This window comes from Capra hircus (assembly GCF_001704415.2).
Source record: "Capra hircus breed San Clemente chromosome X unlocalized genomic scaffold, ASM170441v1, whole genome shotgun sequence".
Taxonomy (NCBI): Eukaryota; Metazoa; Chordata; class Mammalia; order Artiodactyla; family Bovidae; genus Capra; species Capra hircus.
The window spans coordinates 24,592,101-24,610,175 of record NW_017189517.1 but is presented as its reverse complement, the minus strand read 5'-3'; the positions used below and the strand labels follow the sequence as shown (position 1 = coordinate 24,610,175).

The following is an 18,075-nucleotide window of genomic DNA, read 5'->3' as shown; positions in this document are numbered from 1 at the left end:
ACTGGTATCTACAGTGCAAATCTCTCCTCTGAGCTCCAAGACCCGTATGTCCATCTGCCCCCGTCTCCACTTCCCACCTGCCACTCACCCCTCACTATAACATGGTTTCTTTCTCACCAGTTCACACATGCTTCAATAGTGCCAAATCCAGTGAACACTGCATGTTTGTCTTCCTTAATCTCCTCTCCCTGTGGCATGGGACACTGCCAGACATTCTTCTCCTTGAAAATTCCTCTTCCTTTGTGTCAGCTGAGGAGCATTCTCTTTCAATCACCTTCAATGTCTCTTCCTCTTTACCTGCCTTTTGGGATTCTGGTTTCTAAAAGCTGAGTAAACATAAAGCAGTGACTTATTAAGTAAACGCAAACTGACGCCATCGTAGGAGAAGCTGGCAAGATGGAAATGAAGCAGTAGCTCAAGGATGTCATCCAGACGAATTCTGGTTCTCATGGAACAAGAACGGTGAACCATGATTTGGTCTTCTTTGGGGGTAAAATAAAAGCATGGTGCTAGTGAAGGCAGAAACAAATAGCATTCATCCACTTTCAAAACTCCCAAAAGATAAGTATCAAAAGTTTAATTTCTCAAAAGTAATAGCTATTTTGTAAAGTTAATAAACACACTTAGCTTCATACTTGAGTGATGTTGATATTTATTGACATCAATGCAAAACAAGCTAAGTTGCTATTTAACAGGAACAAATATTGGTGCAGTTTCCTTCCTGGAGAGGGTAGGCACTCAGCTCATGAGACCTAAAGTCAAACAAAGACTGGATTGTCAAGAACCAACTAAGGGTTAAACTTTACAAATATAAAAATTACTAAAGGCAAAAGGAGATGTTTAAAAAAATTTTTTTTACACTAATCTCACGTAAGCAAACAAAGAACTAAACTGAAAGTGAAAGTTACTGAGTTGTGTCTGACTCTTTGCAACCCCATGGACTATGTAGTCCATGGAATTCTCCAGGCCAGAATACTGGAGTGGGTAGCTGTTCCCAAACTAATCCTAAAACTTTAGGACATAAGATATCGACATGACATGACTATTTAAATTTCTGCATAAGTGAAAATGTGTTATATCCTTCACTGTACTTGTATTACAATTACATGCTTCTTGCTTCTACACTACACAAAGTCAACAGTTATCACCAACAATGACTATAACTAGATCTGAACGAGACTTCACAGTGACTTTGCTCCATTGAAATTTAAGAAAATTCAATCCAGGATTAAGAAAACTTTTTGATTTTAAAGCCACTTCTTCTATCTTCTTCTCGTGTCATACCTAAGTAAGTCCTCTCGTGATACTTCTTGCCTGCAAACTGCAATGCATGTCCTCTCCCCCTCAGCTTTGTCTGACACTTTAAATTTGTAGCAACTGCATAAAAAATGAAAATTGTACTTCCAATCTGAACCTGCAATCGGGTTCCTGCTTTAACGCAAAACATACTCCTCTGCAGTGTACCCCACCAGCACAGCGACCCCCTTTCTCTCTCTCTCTATTCCTTTGCCCTGAAGGCACTTCTGGATTGCTTAATTCGTGCTCTTTGGCTGCCTAGACAGTCAGGACACCTAAGGCCATTTGGACCTATCACTCCTCGCTTCCTTCTTTTCTATGGCTAATACCACTTTCCTGCTTTTTTTCTATGGCTGAATCTCCGGACTTGGTGCTGTCATCAGGGGGACAGAGTCGATTTCGGCTTCGAGCTCCTGGCTGGTAAAGCTGCATCGCCGGGCGATCCTAAAGTAAAATGAAATGCTCATGTTACAAAACTGCTACTAAGCATGTCCAGGGGAATATATATACCAGTGAGAGCCCACACGAGATCAAAATTTGAGGGCACAGTACATGACAGTAAGTGTTGATGGTTACTTGGCTTCAAACTGCCTGCTTCCTTTCCCCTACCTACAAAGAAAAACAACTATTTCACAACTATTTATTTTTATAAATAAAAAACAACTATTTATAAGCAATAGTTATCAAGTATTATTTTATATGCCCAGAGTAAATTTTGATAAGTTTACTGCCTAATTTTCTTTACTATCTCAAGATGTACTGAATCAGCTTGAATAGTTTTTATTTAGAAACTGTGGTTGTTGTCTATCTCTCCTCCCCATCAGTAAATGGATTTTAAAATGCACCACCACTTAAGAAAATTTTAGGAGTGAAAACAATAATAAAGAATGCCAATTCTTAATAATGCAAAGTCCCTGAAGTTATGAGCTCAGACACTAGTAACTTAGCACAAATATGACTCTCTCTTAATTCAGATTTGACAAGGTGACAACCCAGCTTGAGAATCTCTAGGTAACACTTTACATCTCAGGTTCCTAAAGAGGCCTCAATATCATCACCAGGTACCTCTAAGTTCAAGTAATGTGTTTGGTTTATCACAATATGACCCTGGAAAACTTAAATGTATAGGCCCTTTTTTTCCTAATTCAACAAAAGACAACATGAGCCTTCCTTGTCCTTTCTCTCTGACATATGAAAGAGCCTTAAAGCATTATTCTCAAGTGAGTAATTCCAGCAAAACATTTCCCTGTTTTAACAAGAAGAAACATTAAAACAGATGAGACTGCCACATAGTATTTAGAGAAACCGATGATGGGGCTGCCAGTGCGCAAAGATAGTACAAGTTAAACGTCAGCAAGGGCAATAACTGATAATAACAAGTTGGAGTTCACCAAGTATTTCTAAATCCACAAGTTATTTAAAGACTAAGCAGACCAAAACTCATTGATAACCCCTACAAGTTGCTGGGACACCAACTCATTACTCTGAATACTGTAAATAAAAGGAATGGATCAAGTGCTATTTTTGCCTTTCCTGTGTGAACTGAATTTCAAGACTAACCAAATAGTTGATAAGGGAAAACAAGTCTCTGTGGAAGAATTTCAGATCATAAATGCAACAGGAAAGGCAGAATTTGTATATATATATATATATCAACATTTTCCAATCTCTCCCTATGAAATAATGAATCTAAACAACATCATTAGGAGAAAGGCTGATAAAAAATTTTATATGGATCAGGCTTACAATACCTGAGCTAATTGATCAGCCATTTTTCCAACTTTTTATCTCAAAAAATTTTAAATCTATAGGAATGTTGCCAAACTTGTACAATGAATACCTAATACCCTTCTCCTAGATTCATGATGATTAACATTTTGTCAAAAATGCCTTTGCTGTCTCTAGTGTGTATGCAGGCACACACATACATAGATACATTATTATTTTTGCAGAACCACTGGAGAATAAGTGCTTGTGTATCAGCTTGTGTATCCTCAGAGCAAGGACATCCTATCACATAACCATAATACCATTATTATTGATCATATGATTCTTCATTGGTAATATTTCAGCTTGTGTATCCTAAGAGCAAGAACATCTTATCACATAACCATAGTACCATTACTACTGGTCAATCTTAACATCACAATAAACGGATACCAAGACATTGTATGCTTCCTGATACAATGCAGTAGGAACTGCACACCACCACCTATCAAGTATTCTTGCCAACAATTGGGTCTGAATATATTAAGGCCTCTAGATGAGGGGGCCACCCACCTCTTTCTGTGAAAAAAGTTTGGCTCTCAGCCATGCTTATTCTTTTACATGCTGTTTATGCCTACTTTCCTACAAAGCTTACTGGTTTCGACAGAGACTACATGGCCCACAAAAGCCTAAAATATTTACCATCTGGCCCTTGAACGAAAAAAATTTTCTGACCCTGCTCTAGAATGACTACTGGTTTTCAAGGAAACATAGAAGGTAGAGGAACATGTTCAATGTTACCACAGGGATATAATTAGCCACTCTGGACTATTAGATGCTCTAGAGGGCAAACTGGTTTCTGCAACAAAGAAATGGTAGAAAACGAAAGGAGGAGGAATTACTTAGATTAAAAGAGACTTAAGGGAACATTTCAAGCAAATACAATTTGTGGACCTTGTTTAGAGCCTATAAAAAAGATGTTAATGAAAAGAGATGTTAATGAGACAATTGGGAAAATCTATACATTGGGTAGATAGGATGCTAAGGAGTTATTGTCAGAAATTCTTCTTCTGTCTGGTGTGAAAATGCTATTAGGGTTATTTTATTAAGAAAAATAATATTAGGGTTATTTTATTAAGAAAAAACCCTGGCAATCCAATGGTTAAGGCTCCACACTCCCACTGTAGAGGGCATGGGTTTCGTCCCTGGTTGGGGAACTAAGATCTCATATCCCATTTGCCTCACAGTGTGACCAAACTTTTTTTAAAAAAAGTCTTTACTCTTAATACTGACATATTTAAAGAAGAAATTATCTGTCTAGGTTTTGCTTGAAAATAATCCCATAGGAGTAAGATGGGGTAGAGTAGAAAGAAAATTGGCCACAAGGTGATAATTGCCAAAGCTGGGTGATAAGTACATCCTACTACTCCTCTGTTCTCTCTACTTTTGTGTATGTTTGAAAAGTACTGCTGCTGCTGCTGCTAAATTGCTTCAGTCGCGTCTGACTCTGTGTGACCCCATAGATGGCAGCCCACAAGGCTCCCCTGTCCCTGGGATTCTCCAGGCAAGAACACTGGAGTGGGTTGCCATTTCCTTCTCCAATGCATGAAAGTGAAACCTGAAAGTGAAGTTGCTCAGTCATATCCGACTCATAGTGACCCCATGGACTGCAGCCTACCAGCCTCCTCCGTCCATGGGATTCTCCAGGCAAGAGTACTGGAGTAGGTTGCCATTGCCTTCTCTGTTGAAAAGTATACACAAACTTTAATAAAAGGACCCCACCAAGACTGAAAAAAGATACAGATAAAGTTCCCCTAAAATTCCATAACAATGAGCTAGCCCTCTCCTTTATACTTGCAGGAAAAGACAAAGAAAATCCTCATGAAAAGAAGTTTAATGAAATGCAGCACCTTGTTTCTTATGCGATCTCTCTTAACCACTTCTTCTTTCTTTTCAGTTTTTTCTGAGCTGCCTACTGGCTCTGTACTTTCAGGCTTCTTTCCTTTATCCCGAAGTGTTTCTTTCTCCTTCTTCATTTCTTCTTCCTTTCTCTTGAAAGCCTTCTCTTTCTCATAGCGCTCCTTCTGCCTCCGGCGCTCTTCTTCCTGCCGCTTCAGCCTCTCTCTCTCCCGCAGGATGCGCTCTTGGTCTCGATCATAATCCCGCTCCCTCTCCCTGTATTCTCTGCCACTCTCATCTTCAGGTCTGCACGAAAAACAAATCTGAGAATGCACCCTTGAAGCTCTTCTAATCACAAGGAACACTCTGATCCTGCCTTGGCCACTCCAACGAGGCTGAACTTTCGGAGCAGCATTGAAAAAAAAAAAAAAACTACTATTTTTAAAAGCAATTTGGAAAAAAACCCCAAGCCATTCAACCAGATTAAGGTACTAAAATAATTGAAACCTGTCCTCCTCATCCCCATACCCCTCATAAAACCCAGTATCTTGATTCAGGTACAAGTCCAGAATGCAGCAGTAAAACTAGCAGCCAGAAACAGGTCGAAAACAAATGTACCCAAGAGCCCTCGACTACCGACCTCTTAGGCTTTTCATCTTTAAATTCACCCTCAGAACGCTTGGGCAATGTACAACTTTGCCCACTGGCTCTTTCATCACTCAGATTCTCTTTGTCCAATTTCTTGAGCTTTTCTCTTTTGTCCAATTCTTTTTCATCTCCTTTTTCTGGCTTCTTGAGCAGCTTTAAAGAGAACAAACTTAGGTTTATTTTGAAGGATGGGATTGTCTTCTGATTCTCGCAAAGAAAACAATATACTAAATATTTTCAATGCAGGCTACTGAAGGCCCCATCTCTGCAGTACTCAGACTTTCAGGTGAACAAACAGTGCACAAAGAGCAGTAATTTGCTAAAAGGGTGCTATTAATGTGAAAGTGTTATGCACTCCAGTGAAGTGGTTTAATCACTTTGTGGCAATAGGATCAAGACTCCTTTGGCTTTAAATGGGTCAACCTTTGAGTAGATCAACCCTTACTTTCAAGTATGCCTTCTGTAGCAAGCCAGCATGTCGGTATAACTTGATAGGAAAATATGGTACAAATTTAAAATGCTAGCCAGGTCATTATTGCTGGACTATTTTTACACAGTTATTAGAACAACAAATACCTTGTCACCAAAGGAGAGATCCATTGCAGGAATAATTTTGCCTTGAGTCTGAGATTAGCTACATACTTATGATGGTACAATCATACTATCATTAGAGATGAAAAGCAAGAATTATTTGGCATTTGATTTAAAAATCCAAATATCTCATACAAAAGAACTGTGAAGTTCCATCTCTACTGAATAGGAACTCTGTTCAATGTCATATGTATATATGACAGAATGCAATTCTAAAAAAAGTGGTTTATAAAGTTCAGATTGTTAACAGAAGTTTATTATGCCGCTTCTACAAATCTCTCTAGAATACACCCCCAAGTGTTGGATATTCAGAGAGATTTTTAGGAATTTCAAGTCTCAGAGTGAAGGCATCATACAGAGTTTCATCTCAGTGTGAAGGCATCATACAAGCCATGAAGCTAAAGGCAAAGCACCGCGCATGAGACTTAAGCATGAAGTATTTCAGCACACAGACAGCCACTGAAAACAGTGAGTCCAGAGTGGACACTATAGAGGCACCAGTGCAAAGTGAGGATAACATGTGCAGGTTTCATTGCAAGTGTTCTTATTTCTCTAATGAACATCTTCGTCAGGAGCCAAGATGTTCATTATTCTAATAAGACTATTAACGAACGTCTCTAGCATAGCCGGCTTGACCTTCTGCCTTGCTGACAGAAATAGCAAGTCAGGTTGCTTGTAGCAGGGCAGACACAGAGATCGATAGAAGGAATTAAGACGAGAACCTCCCCACCCTGCCACCGCCAAGCCCCTTATCACCAATGAGTCCTGGAGAGCCTCGGGGTGCCCTAGCGACTTGACCGGCTGAATTCTGAGGAGGTAAAAGGAGACTCAGCCATCATCTCTGTGAGATTTTCTCTGACTTTCTCTGCCGTACTATGTACAAGTACTTCCCTGGGCAGTTTGCTGGAGCAAGGGCTGCCCAAGCCAGGCCCCTGGAAGGGAAGCAGCTAGGCTGGAGTCTTTCCACAGGTTTTCCTCTTCCTACATGCAGTGTGTTAATCAGAATCTGCTGCTCACAGATTCCCAGGTAGACCCAAGAAGGTAACGTGGGGAATCATGTGAGAGGGGAGAGGATGTATATTCCAAAAACTCCCACAAGGCAGCCAGGTATGAGAGGTGTATAAAGGAAGGGGAAAGAGCTCTTAAGGCATGGCTGTCCTCTCACTGCACATTGTTGAAGCTTCTGGGTACACAGCAGAGCATCAGGAAATCATCTGGGTTTCTTTCTAAATCAGGAATTTAAAACGGTTCAGCTTTTAAGACTCAAGTCAGCCTGAGGGCATTTTCTACAGGTAACACTACCACCACCGCCACCAAAAGGACTTATTAACTAAGACCTGTGTGTGTGTGACATGATACTAGGTGCTCTGTATCATGTACTTGGTCCTTACATTTTTCTGATTCACAGCTTGTAACAGAAACCTGTGTACCTGAAGACAGTGGAAAACAAACAGATGAGGCAACTTCATGTATCAAATATGAAGGAAAAGCTGAATAAAACCCATAATTCATGCCAGCCAGCCCTAAGCCCTTATATATGAACTGAGAGAATAATAATCCAAAATCGAACATTTTCAATGATTATAAATAACACTGCACTAAAGAAATCCCATGTAAACTACTTAATCTTTTAAATTATCTTAAATTAAGAGTAATACATGAATATTACAGGAAAGATTCACTCCCTCCCAAAAAAGACAAAAACAAAACTAAAATAGTTTACACCAATACAAGATGCATGCATATTTGAAGAAGTAGATATAGTACATGCAATTTTCAGCAACATGCAGTCAGTTTAACTTATGTTCATACCTTAATCTTTGGTTCATCCTTTAATTTGTCCCTTTCTGGAACTCTGTCTATCTTCTTTAGCTTTTCTATATCTTTCCGTTTTCGTTTCTCTTCTTCTTTCCACTTTCTCCTCTCTTCTTCTCTTTGTCTTTTTCTTTCTATTTCTCGCCGCCTCCTTTCTTCTCTCTTTTCTTCTCTCATCCTCTGCAAAGAAACATCAACAGTCTTCAGACAAGGTAATTACCACCAAAAACATAGTTCAGAAAGTACGGTGGGCACCCACTTAACTGTATCATCTTTCCTTCCCACTTTCCACTTCCTTAACCCCCTCCCGACTCCATTCAGAATATGAGAGAGAAAAAGACCACAGCCTGCTCATCAGTTTCCCACTGCTGCCTTGCTACAGTATCCAAAGGCTTTCAGGAAATCAAGAATGCCACTGGAACAAGCTAAGGAATCCCTAGCTCTGCAGAGTGAATCTATGGTCCAACAACCAGAGTGAAGGAGCAGGTCAGAGAGCCAAATATTTAAAGAACAGTGGTAGAGAAAGCAGCTATCCCTACTGTACGATCCCAATGCTCTTAAATTTACAGAATGCGAACCAATGAAATAGAAGTATTGTGAGAACCAGAAAAACAAAAGGTTTACCTGCTTGTTTTTCAGGAAGCTCAAAAGTGGAGTTGTCTTTTTAGCTACACAAATGTAAACAGATTATTAATAATACTTAATCAAACCCTAGAAAGGAGTCCATTTTCTGACATTCCCTGCCAACCACCCGAGGTGGGAAAACTACACCCCTCAAACAGTAAGTTCATAACTATCTTATTGGAAAGAAGTTTTACAATAGTCTACTTAAATTGGGAAGGTTTAAAATATTAAAAGTTAAGAAATTTAAATTAAAACAATAAAACAATTTTTAAAAAGAGCAATTCCTGGTGTCAGTGAGAATAAGGTGTGAAGGACATTCTCTTGTTTTACAGATGGGAGTATAAATCTGTTCAACCAGGAAGAAACTGGGATAAGGGGCTAAAAATATCTAATACTTTTGACCCCATAATTCCACTTCTGGGAATTTATTTTATGGAAACTATCAGAGGTGGGCTTATACTATGAAAGTGAAAGTCGCTCAGTCGTGTCTGACTCTTTGCAACCCCATGGACTATATAGTCCATGGAATTCTCCAGGCCAGATTACTGGGGTGGGTAGCCTTTCCCTTCTCCAGGGGATCTTCCCAACCCAGGGGTGAACCCCAGGTCTCCCGCATTGCGGGTGGATTCTTTACCAGCTGAGCCACCAGGGAAGCATCCATTAATAAAAACCAAGTTTTAAAAGAATATTTAATTCATTTTTCAATATTCTGAACAATGCTATCTAATCTTACAGCTAGCTTTTTGAAAAGCATACTTCCTTTGGAGAAATTCCTAGGAGTGGAAATCCTGTGCAGGTTGGAGGCTATGCTTATGTTTAGAGCTGATGCAGTAGTGACAACTTAATACCAAAACCAAAATCCAAGCTAGAATTTCTCAAGAGGTTTTCAATTCTGCAGTAACCAATGTCATTTTTTTTAATATTTTCAAGTCAAAAATTTTTTTTTTACGAATATGAACTTATTAGTAGAAAACATCAACTGATCTTCAAAGACTCATTAACATCTTAAGGTCCCATATAGCTCTTCAAAGTTTTATACTAACATTTGTGTGGCACTAAATAAGTCAGAGGGGGCTTCCCAGGTGGCTCTACTGGTAAAGAACCCGCCTGCCAATGCAAGAGATATAAGAGACCCAGGTTCTATCCCTGGGTGGGGAAGATTCCCTGGAGGGCATGGCAACCCACTCCAATATTCTTGCCTGGAGAATCTCATGGACAGAGGAGCCTGGCAGGCTATAGTCCATGTGGTCACAAAGAGTTGGACATGACTTAATTGCACATATGCAATTAAGTCAGAGAATATTTCCCATCTTATTGATGGATTCTTATAATCCTGTGAGTCAGCTATTATCTGCACTTTATAGTAGAACGAACAGTCTCAGAGAAGTTAGTGCCTTTACTATGGTCACATAGCTAGCAAATGATGGAAGTGGGAGTCTGACAGGTCTTCTGATGAAAAAACCATAATGCTTAATTTCTTTTGCCCACTTACCTATTAGTTCTCTATTTTTTGCTTCTATTTCCTCTAGCAGTGTCTCTGGAGTAGATGTCATTTTCTCATTATCTGCAGCATAGCTCTCCAAAAATTTTCTATATTCTGGATCTAAATAATTATTTAAGTAAATAGAAAATATAGCAGACTTTAAACAAAATAAGAAATATTATCCAGGATATTTACTTATCAAAGATAATTTTCTGCTTCATGGAAGATTGAAAATAAACCCAACTATACCCATAAGATAGACTATTTGGGGCTTTATTGGTCACTTACTCTGAGAACTCCTATTAGATATACCGACAGAGTCAGGCAAAGTGAGACACCATGCATTGTAACACAACCTCCAGGGATGTTAAGTAGTTTGCTTTCAAAAACCACCACTCCTATTAATCCAGAGTCATACTTATGGGAGAACTGTAAGCTATAGCTATGGGACCCTCAGAGAGTATCATGTAGAGCATGTAAGCAGTTCCTACATGGGTACACCTCACTTTAAAGAAACTCAGAATATGAAAATTGGGTGTTCTAAACACCCAATAAATGAGGGGGGATGTCCTAGATGTGGCACTAGAGGTGATGGTAATATCTGGAATTCTTTCCTAGATGCCTCCGACATCAGAAGGAGTAGCACATCTGAGTCATTATATTCTATGTGGAGAATGCACTGTGGAGCATGTCACCTGATCTAGTCTTCAACATCTGAGTCTATGATATAGTCAATAAGCAGCTGTGTGTTGAGTCTTGCCTGTGTTTTCTTTATAAAATACACATTATAGTAATAAATAATAATGGAAACCAAACTAGGTGATTCTGAAATACCAATCTGATATAAAATATTATGGCTAAGTCCTTAACCAACAACCACATTACAGAGATCTCAAAACCTGGATCCAGTTTACCATAAATGGCAATTATTTGTTTTTTAGTTCCAGTATTTCAGTTCAATGTGTGCAGTTAACTGCATATTCAAAGCCTAGAAACAGGATTGGCCACTTCAGTTACTTTATGTTGTTACTCAAGCACAGAAATTTTTCCATCACAGTTCTCAATGATAACTCTTCCTCTTTATACAAATGGAAACCAAAAGTCAAATAAATAATCATAAAAATGGTAAGGGGCCTTAAGGAGTTGTATTTTGAAACATCTGACTTTTTCCATTGTCTTACTACTCAACAGTCAACAATATATTGTTTAATGGTGAAGGAATGAAAAGCCATTAGCCAAAGAGAGTGATAACTAGAGGAAACCCATCTCCATTCTAACAAGCAAAGCTTTCATCAGTGAATTACATTTCTCATGAACTTTATTTCATATGTTTTCTTAATTTAAAAGATTGGAGTCCACTCAATTCCCACAAAGGTAATATATTCTTTTAAAAATCTATGGCCCTACTATATAGCACAGGGAACTCTATTCAGTATTTGGTAATAATCCATATGGGAAAAGAATCTGAAAAAGAATGGATATATGTATAACTGAATCACTTTAACACAACATTGTAAATCAATTATTAATCGAAGATTAAATTTAAAAACACATGGCATTAGCGCATTAAGTAACTAGAGCTATACTATACCATCATCAATAGTTCCAACTTTAGTATCTCTTTTCTTAGTCTTCTTTTTTGCAGCTTTTTGAAAAGGTGCAAATTCTACGATGGCAGGATATTCCTGACCTGTTTAGGAAAAATAGCACACTTGCTAAAAGAAAGAAAATGTCAAAAATGGATACAAGAGACTCAACCTCCTGCTCTCTAGGCTTCCTTTGATGACAGTGATCTGAATAGGGTCTCCCAAAAGGCATAAATCTTATTGGCACAACTAAAATCAACATGGTACCAAAGCAGTCCCCAATTCATACCGAAAAAACAACAAAAATATATGGGAGGGAATTAAAATATTCATTTAAATTCAACCTCTAAACTCTGATATTGTGATATGTGGGGGGAAAAAATCTACAAACTAATTTTCATTTAAAAAATATATCAAAGGGAATCCTTGGTGGTCCAGTGCTTAATACTTGGCACTTTCACTTCAGGGTCCAGACTGGATTCCTGGTGGGGGAACTAAGATCCTGCAAACTGCATGGCACAGCCAAAAAGCAAACAAACAAAAAACAAAACAAGATCACAATACTGACTATACAGGGGTATAAATATGTCAAAAGTCACCAAATGCACATGTAAAATGGATGCATTTTAAAATGAAAATTATACCTTAATTGATTTTTTTACAAAACCAGAAATCTCTACAATAAGTAAGGCTAGAGACAGAAGGCAGGTTAGTGCTTGTCTAGAGATGGGGTGTAACAACTAATGGGTACATGGTGTGATGAATGTGTTCTAAAATTAGATTGTACTGATAGCTGCACAACTTTGTGAATATACTAAAAAAACACTGAACTGTAATTATTTAAAAGGGTGAATTTTATGGCATGTGCATTATGTCTCAGTAAAGCTGTTATTAGAAAATACAGCAGGAGACACCAAAAGCACAGGCAACAAAAGTGAAAAACAGATAAACTGTGCTGCATCAAAATTAAGAACTTCTGTGCATCTAGGGACACAATCAACAGAGTGAAAAGGAAGCCTACAGAACTGGAGAAAATACTTCCAAATCATATATCTGATAAGGGGTCAATATACAGAATATGTAAAGAACTGTAACTCAACAACAACAAAACCCCCAAATAATCTGATTTTTAAATGTTCAAAGGACTTGAATAGGCATTTCTCCAGAGATGATATATAAATGGCCAATAAGCAAATGAAAAGATGCTGTGCGCTTAAGAATGTGAAGAGATTAAAATATTACCTCACTAATCATTGGGGAAATGCAAATCAAAACCACAATGCAATATCACCTTATACCTGTCAGAATGGTTACTATTAAAGGGGGGAAAAAACCCAGAAAATAGCAAGTGTTGGCAAGGACATGGAGAAATTAGAACCCTCAGGCATTACTGGTGGGAATATAAAATGGTGCAGCCACTATGGCAAACAGTATGGTGGTTCCTCAAAGAATTAAAAATAGAATTACCACATGACCCGGCAATTCCACTTTGGGGTATATATTCAAAAGAAGTGAAAGCAGAAACTTGAACAGATGTTTGTACATTTCCAGCAGCAGCATTCACAATAGCCAAATGTCTCTCAAAGGATGAAAGGATAAAGAAAATGAAGTATATACATACAATGGAAAAGGAAATTCTGACACATGCTATAACATGGATTAACCTTGAGGACAATATGCTAATTAAAATAAGCCAGTCACTAAAAGTCAAATACTATTATTCCATTTATATGAGACACCTAGAATGGTCAACTTAATAAGAATAGTGGTTCAAAGAGGCAGACTGTATTAACAGCTAGCTGTCAGAGGCTTGGGGCAGGGAGAAATGGGGAGTTGTTTAATGGGCAGAGTTTCAGTCTTACAAGATGAAGAAGTTCTAGAGATTAGTTGCAGAACAATGTGAATGTACTCAGCACTACTGAACTGCACACTTAAAAATGGTTAAGATGATAAATTTTATTTATGTGTATTTTACCATAATTTTTAATAATGTCAAAAAACAAAAAAAAAAGCAATGAGATAATGATACATACTATAACATGGATGAATCTTAAAAACATGCTAAGTAAAAGAGGTAGTCACAAAAGGCCATATATTATATGATTTAGTTCATATGAAATGTTCAGAATAAGGAAATCCATAGTTAGTAGATTAGCCGTTGCCAGGGACTGGGGGAGAGGAGAATGGGAGATGACTGCTAATGAATACAGGATTCTTTTTGAAATGATGAAAACATTCTGGAATTACCCAGTGGTGATAGTTATAAACCTTTGTGAATATACTAAAAACCACTGAATTTTATGGTGTGAGTTATATCTCAATAATAATTTTTTAAAAACCTAAGTGACTACTGGAAAAATATATCAAATCCTTACTATAGAATAATGTCATAGAAGGTATAAAATACCATCTTTACACCTTTGGTGTGTAAACATAAGCCAGGATAAATTACTAGAACTGACCATTAGATATCACAAAGCAGTCACAGAGGAAACAAGATTTTAGAAATCCTAGTGAGTGCAGAATCATATTACCTTAATAACTGATATACCTGAAAAGGAATAGATAAACCAGACCGAAGTAAAAGGAAATTGTGGAATATAGGCAAAAAAAAAAAAAAAAAAAAAAATTAGAAGTGAGGCCAAACAATGGGAGATGACTGCTAATGAATACAGGATTCTTTCTGAAGTGATGAAAACATTTTGTCTACCTAAGGAATTTGGACTTTTTTCCCACAACTGCTGTCTTAAGTCACTATCTTCAAAAAGATTATTTTCATGGCAAAGTAAGACTAAATTATACAGAAAATGGAAAATTCTATAAGTTTAGAGACAGTGGTTGTCTAAGCATTAGGTGATGAGGACATGTGAAAGTATCAGTAAGTCTAACGTCCTCAGTCTAGACGAACAAGATATTAAAAAGCAATAAATTGACAAAATCCATCACTTGTTTAAATGTAAGGGATAAAGAGAGGAAAAAGTTAAACACAACTCAGATTTTCAGGAAACCATTTGCTATCTACTGGAATAAATTTGTGGAGCAGAAAAGTAGCTGGTTTGGGGGGATTAATAAAAACTGGACAAATATAGTAGCAATTCTTCAACTTTTACTGGCATATTCCCTGACAAAGATTTCATTTTTTACCAACTCTGAAGTAATATTGAAAAAATATAATCTAACAAAAACACACATCATTCAATATTGCAAAGCCAAAAGAAAAGTAGCAAACTTAGTAGCAAAAGTAGCGAGGCTTGGACATTCTCTGGCTAAATGTTGCAAGCAACAAATAATAAAATGAGGGTTAATGCAGAAGTTTTTCTTCCCTATAAACTCCTGGATAGGAAGTGGGAAATCATCAAACTCAGTGGTTTAATTACATACAACTTAGAATGTTAAACAGTACTCCAACTGGCAACTATTGACATAAAGGATCTGAATTAAATAAGTATCGGTCCTTGAAGCAAGATGAGAAGTAAATATTTAAAACTTGTCATACAAGTTTAAAGAGTCACTTGTCAGTATCACTTAAAACTAGTAAATACTCAAGACAACGGATCACCTAAAACAGGGCAAAAGAACTGTCACAGGAGGAGAAAACAGTGGCAATTTCCTTTGGTTGACAAACTACAGAAATAATAGGTTAATACAAATACCTGTAAAAACTCATATTATCTATTTATAAGGCTGTCATAAGCTTATCAAATGCATAAAACTCTTTAAATGTTGCTCATCTTATTACTCAGGATTTCAGAAACACTATGAAGGCATCAAGAGAACAGGGATACATTGTCTTAAAGAAATGACAAACTCCCCTTCAGTTAAAAGGACTCACCTTTATTGTCAAGGAATACATAACCATCAAAACGATCCCTGAACAAAATAATGTCCTCTTGGTTTTTAAAGTTGATGTATGCTCTTGCATACATATGAGGATACAAACTGCAGGGAGGAAAGCAATTATGTGAATGTGCTTGCAGGTGTCTGGCTGAATTACAAGTATGCATATATTAAAAAGGCTCAAAAATCAAATAGAAATCACGAGTAGGATTAAAAAAAAGAATGGAAGAAACCTTTTTCATTTACCCCTCCCTCTTATTTTACCTAGTATCATTAGAAAAAAACTCAAAATAATCATGCTCAGGCATAGGCTGAAGATGTTCCTGAAGCTGCTCCTTGGTCAAAGTGGGCGGTAATCTCCGAATTACCACCTTAAGAAATGAATAAGGAAAATAAAATTAGTACAAATCAATTTTCTGTCATACCTGAATCACTGTCCCTGAAGAAAGCTGGCCTTTAAAAGATGAAATCACTTCTAAAAACCCAAGAGAATGTTCAGAACGCTCAGAACGATTAGTCAAACGTTAACAGTAACATAGTTTAAAAAAAAAAAAAAAACTCTCAGAAACGAGAACTGCCTGGAGCAAGGAAATCTCAGGTTCTGTTAACCTGAACAGTTTACTAGGTTTTCGCCTCATTTTCTGTCACCCATTTTTCAGTAGTGGTAAGAAATTTGTAAACCAACCCTGGTCTTTTGTGGGTGCCAGGAATTCTTGATTGATAAAGTCCTTATTCAGTCAGCATAAAGAATTCAAAATTCGAAGAAATACCCCCAATTCCCTCACTGCTCCCCGAACAGAATGTACCCGATTTTGCCCAAGACCATTAATAGCCGCCACCCACCCATTCCCTTAACTAACCTGTTAATATTCCTATCACGTACTACTCCCGCTGGTGATAGCACCTTCCTGTTTAATAATTCCACCTCAATTCCTCATCCTTTTCGCTACCGCCCCCCCTCCCATCATCATCTCACGGCTCTGACCTAAACCCTTCTAGTCAGGGAATCCCCCCGCCCTCCCTCACTCCCATCCCGGGGCTCTGCCGGGAAGGGAACCCCCATTTTGGGAGAGCGGATGAGACAGGGTGATGCGATTTTCACTCAAGTGAAGAAACAGGAAGAGATTGGGAGAGGAAGAGGGCAGCCCCATTCCCAACCGTCTTTCTCGGGTGGTGGAACCGTCCCGCCCTCTCCTGGGCCAACAGCCGGCCAGACACCTTGCTCAACGCCTCTTTCTTCTCCTTGTTCCGATCCTGCTTATCTTCCCCTTTGGTGCTGTCTCCCGAAGCCCCACCGCCGCTGCCTGTAGCACCTGGGGGAGTCAAGAGGGTTACTCGCTTCTCCTTAGGCCTGTGCTCCTTCTCCTCCTTCATGGCCACAGCTTCGCTCCTCACCGCGGTAGCTCGGCCTAAACGCCGCTACGCCGGGCACCTACGCCTCCCGGCCCGCTCAGGGCAGAGCTCCGCCCCCAACAAGCTCTCCTAGTGATAAGCCGACCCCAACGCTCCATTGGGCCCCGGCAGGATCTCGCGAGACTTCAGGGCATCCGGCTTCCTTCGCTGGAAAGGTTGTAACACCTGGTCTTAGCTTCCCTCCCGCGGAATCCCCGCATCGCCCAATCCCCTCGCGGCCCAGACTCCCTCGGGGCCGCTCATTAGCATATCCGCCATCTTGGTTAGGACGAGTATTTCACGGACTACAAATCCCGGCATTCAAAGCGGTTACCCGCTTCTGGCTGAGTTCTGAAGTCGTAGTATTTCAGGTTCCCTGTTTATAAGTAAATGGAAAGTTTAATCTTGAAAGGTTAATGTTTTTCAGATCGAAAGATACACTCTGTGGGCTTCGTTTTCCAGAGATAAAACCGATGTTATCCAAAGTTTACCTCACTAGGGGAACGACTTGTATTTTCTATTATTGGTTGTAAAGTGAGCTTTCAGAACCTTTAGAATTTTTTTTTCCTTATATTTTTTAGGATTCACAGACACTTAATGCACAAAACACTGACATTTAAAGGAACATTATGACCAAAATGTGTGAGATTTGTTTTCACCGCTCTTTTTAAAAGTTAATAGGAATCTATCATGGTACTGATGCCCTGTAGGTAGGAGAAAATAAAATCCAACTCACTTTAGATAGGATTGACCTCCTTCCAGCTTTTAAAAAGGCCAGTTATGCATTATTTATAATATCTCCAAACTGAAACAACCCAAATGTCTGTCAACCCACTAATGCATAAACAAAATGTGGCACATCCATAGAATGAAATACTGCTGCTGCTGCTGCTGCTGCTGCTGCTGCTGCTGCTAAGTCGCTTCAGTCGTGTCCGACTCTGTGCGACCCCATGGATGGCAGCCCACAAGGCTCCCCCGTCCCTGGGATTCTCCTGGCAAGAACACTGGAGTGGGTTGCCATTTCCTTCTCCAATGCACGAAAGTGAAAAGGGAAAGTGAAGTCGCTCAGTCGTGTCTGACTCTTCGTGACCCCATGGACTGCCGCCCATCAGGCTCCTCCGTCCATGGGACTTTCCAGGCAAGAGTACTGGAGTGGGGTGCCATTGCCTTCTCCGGAATGAAATACTACTTAATTAC

The 18,075-nt window shown here is 38.8% G+C and overlaps 1 protein-coding gene across 3 annotated transcripts; it reads right to left on the bottom strand.

The window, feature by feature from the left end:
• Nucleotides 1-628: 628 nt before the first annotated feature.
• On the bottom strand, nucleotides 629-17,079 carry UPF3B (UPF3 regulator of nonsense transcripts homolog B (yeast)). Of its 3 annotated transcripts, none has more exons than XM_018044210.1 (11): nucleotides 16,705-17,079; nucleotides 15,751-15,857; nucleotides 15,482-15,588; nucleotides 11,655-11,753; nucleotides 10,073-10,183; nucleotides 8,581-8,624; nucleotides 7,954-8,136; nucleotides 7,533-7,571; nucleotides 5,543-5,703; nucleotides 4,914-5,208; nucleotides 629-1,740 (listed from the first exon to the last, which is right to left on the bottom strand). In XM_018044210.1, exons 1-11 carry the CDS (start codon nucleotides 16,858-16,860, stop codon nucleotides 1,591-1,593), a joined length of 1,452 nt encoding a protein of 483 aa, XP_017899699.1. In that variant the 5' UTR covers nucleotides 16,861-17,079; the 3' UTR covers nucleotides 629-1,590. The 3 variants fall into 3 exon arrangements, with proteins under 3 accessions (XP_017899699.1, XP_017899701.1, XP_017899700.1); XM_018044212.1 differs by having other exon boundaries at nucleotides 16,800-17,078; XM_018044211.1 differs by lacking the exon at nucleotides 7,533-7,571 and having other exon boundaries at nucleotides 16,705-17,078.
• Between the last annotated feature and the right edge of the window lie 996 nt (nucleotides 17,080-18,075).

Excerpts from the sequence above, each read along its gene's own strand:
- UPF3B (XM_018044210.1), bottom strand. The coding sequence starts at position 16,860 with ATGAAGGAGGAGAAGGAGCACAGGCCTAAGGAGAAGCGAGTAACCCTC. Across the intron at positions 15,589-15,750 it reads TTTTTTTCTAATGATACTAG|TTTGTATCCTCATATGTATG; the intron begins GTAAAATAAGAG and ends TCCTCCCTGCAG. Across the intron at positions 10,184-11,654 it reads AGTTGGAACTATTGATGATG|ATCCAGAATATAGAAAATTT; the intron begins GTATAGTATAGC and ends ATAATTATTTAG.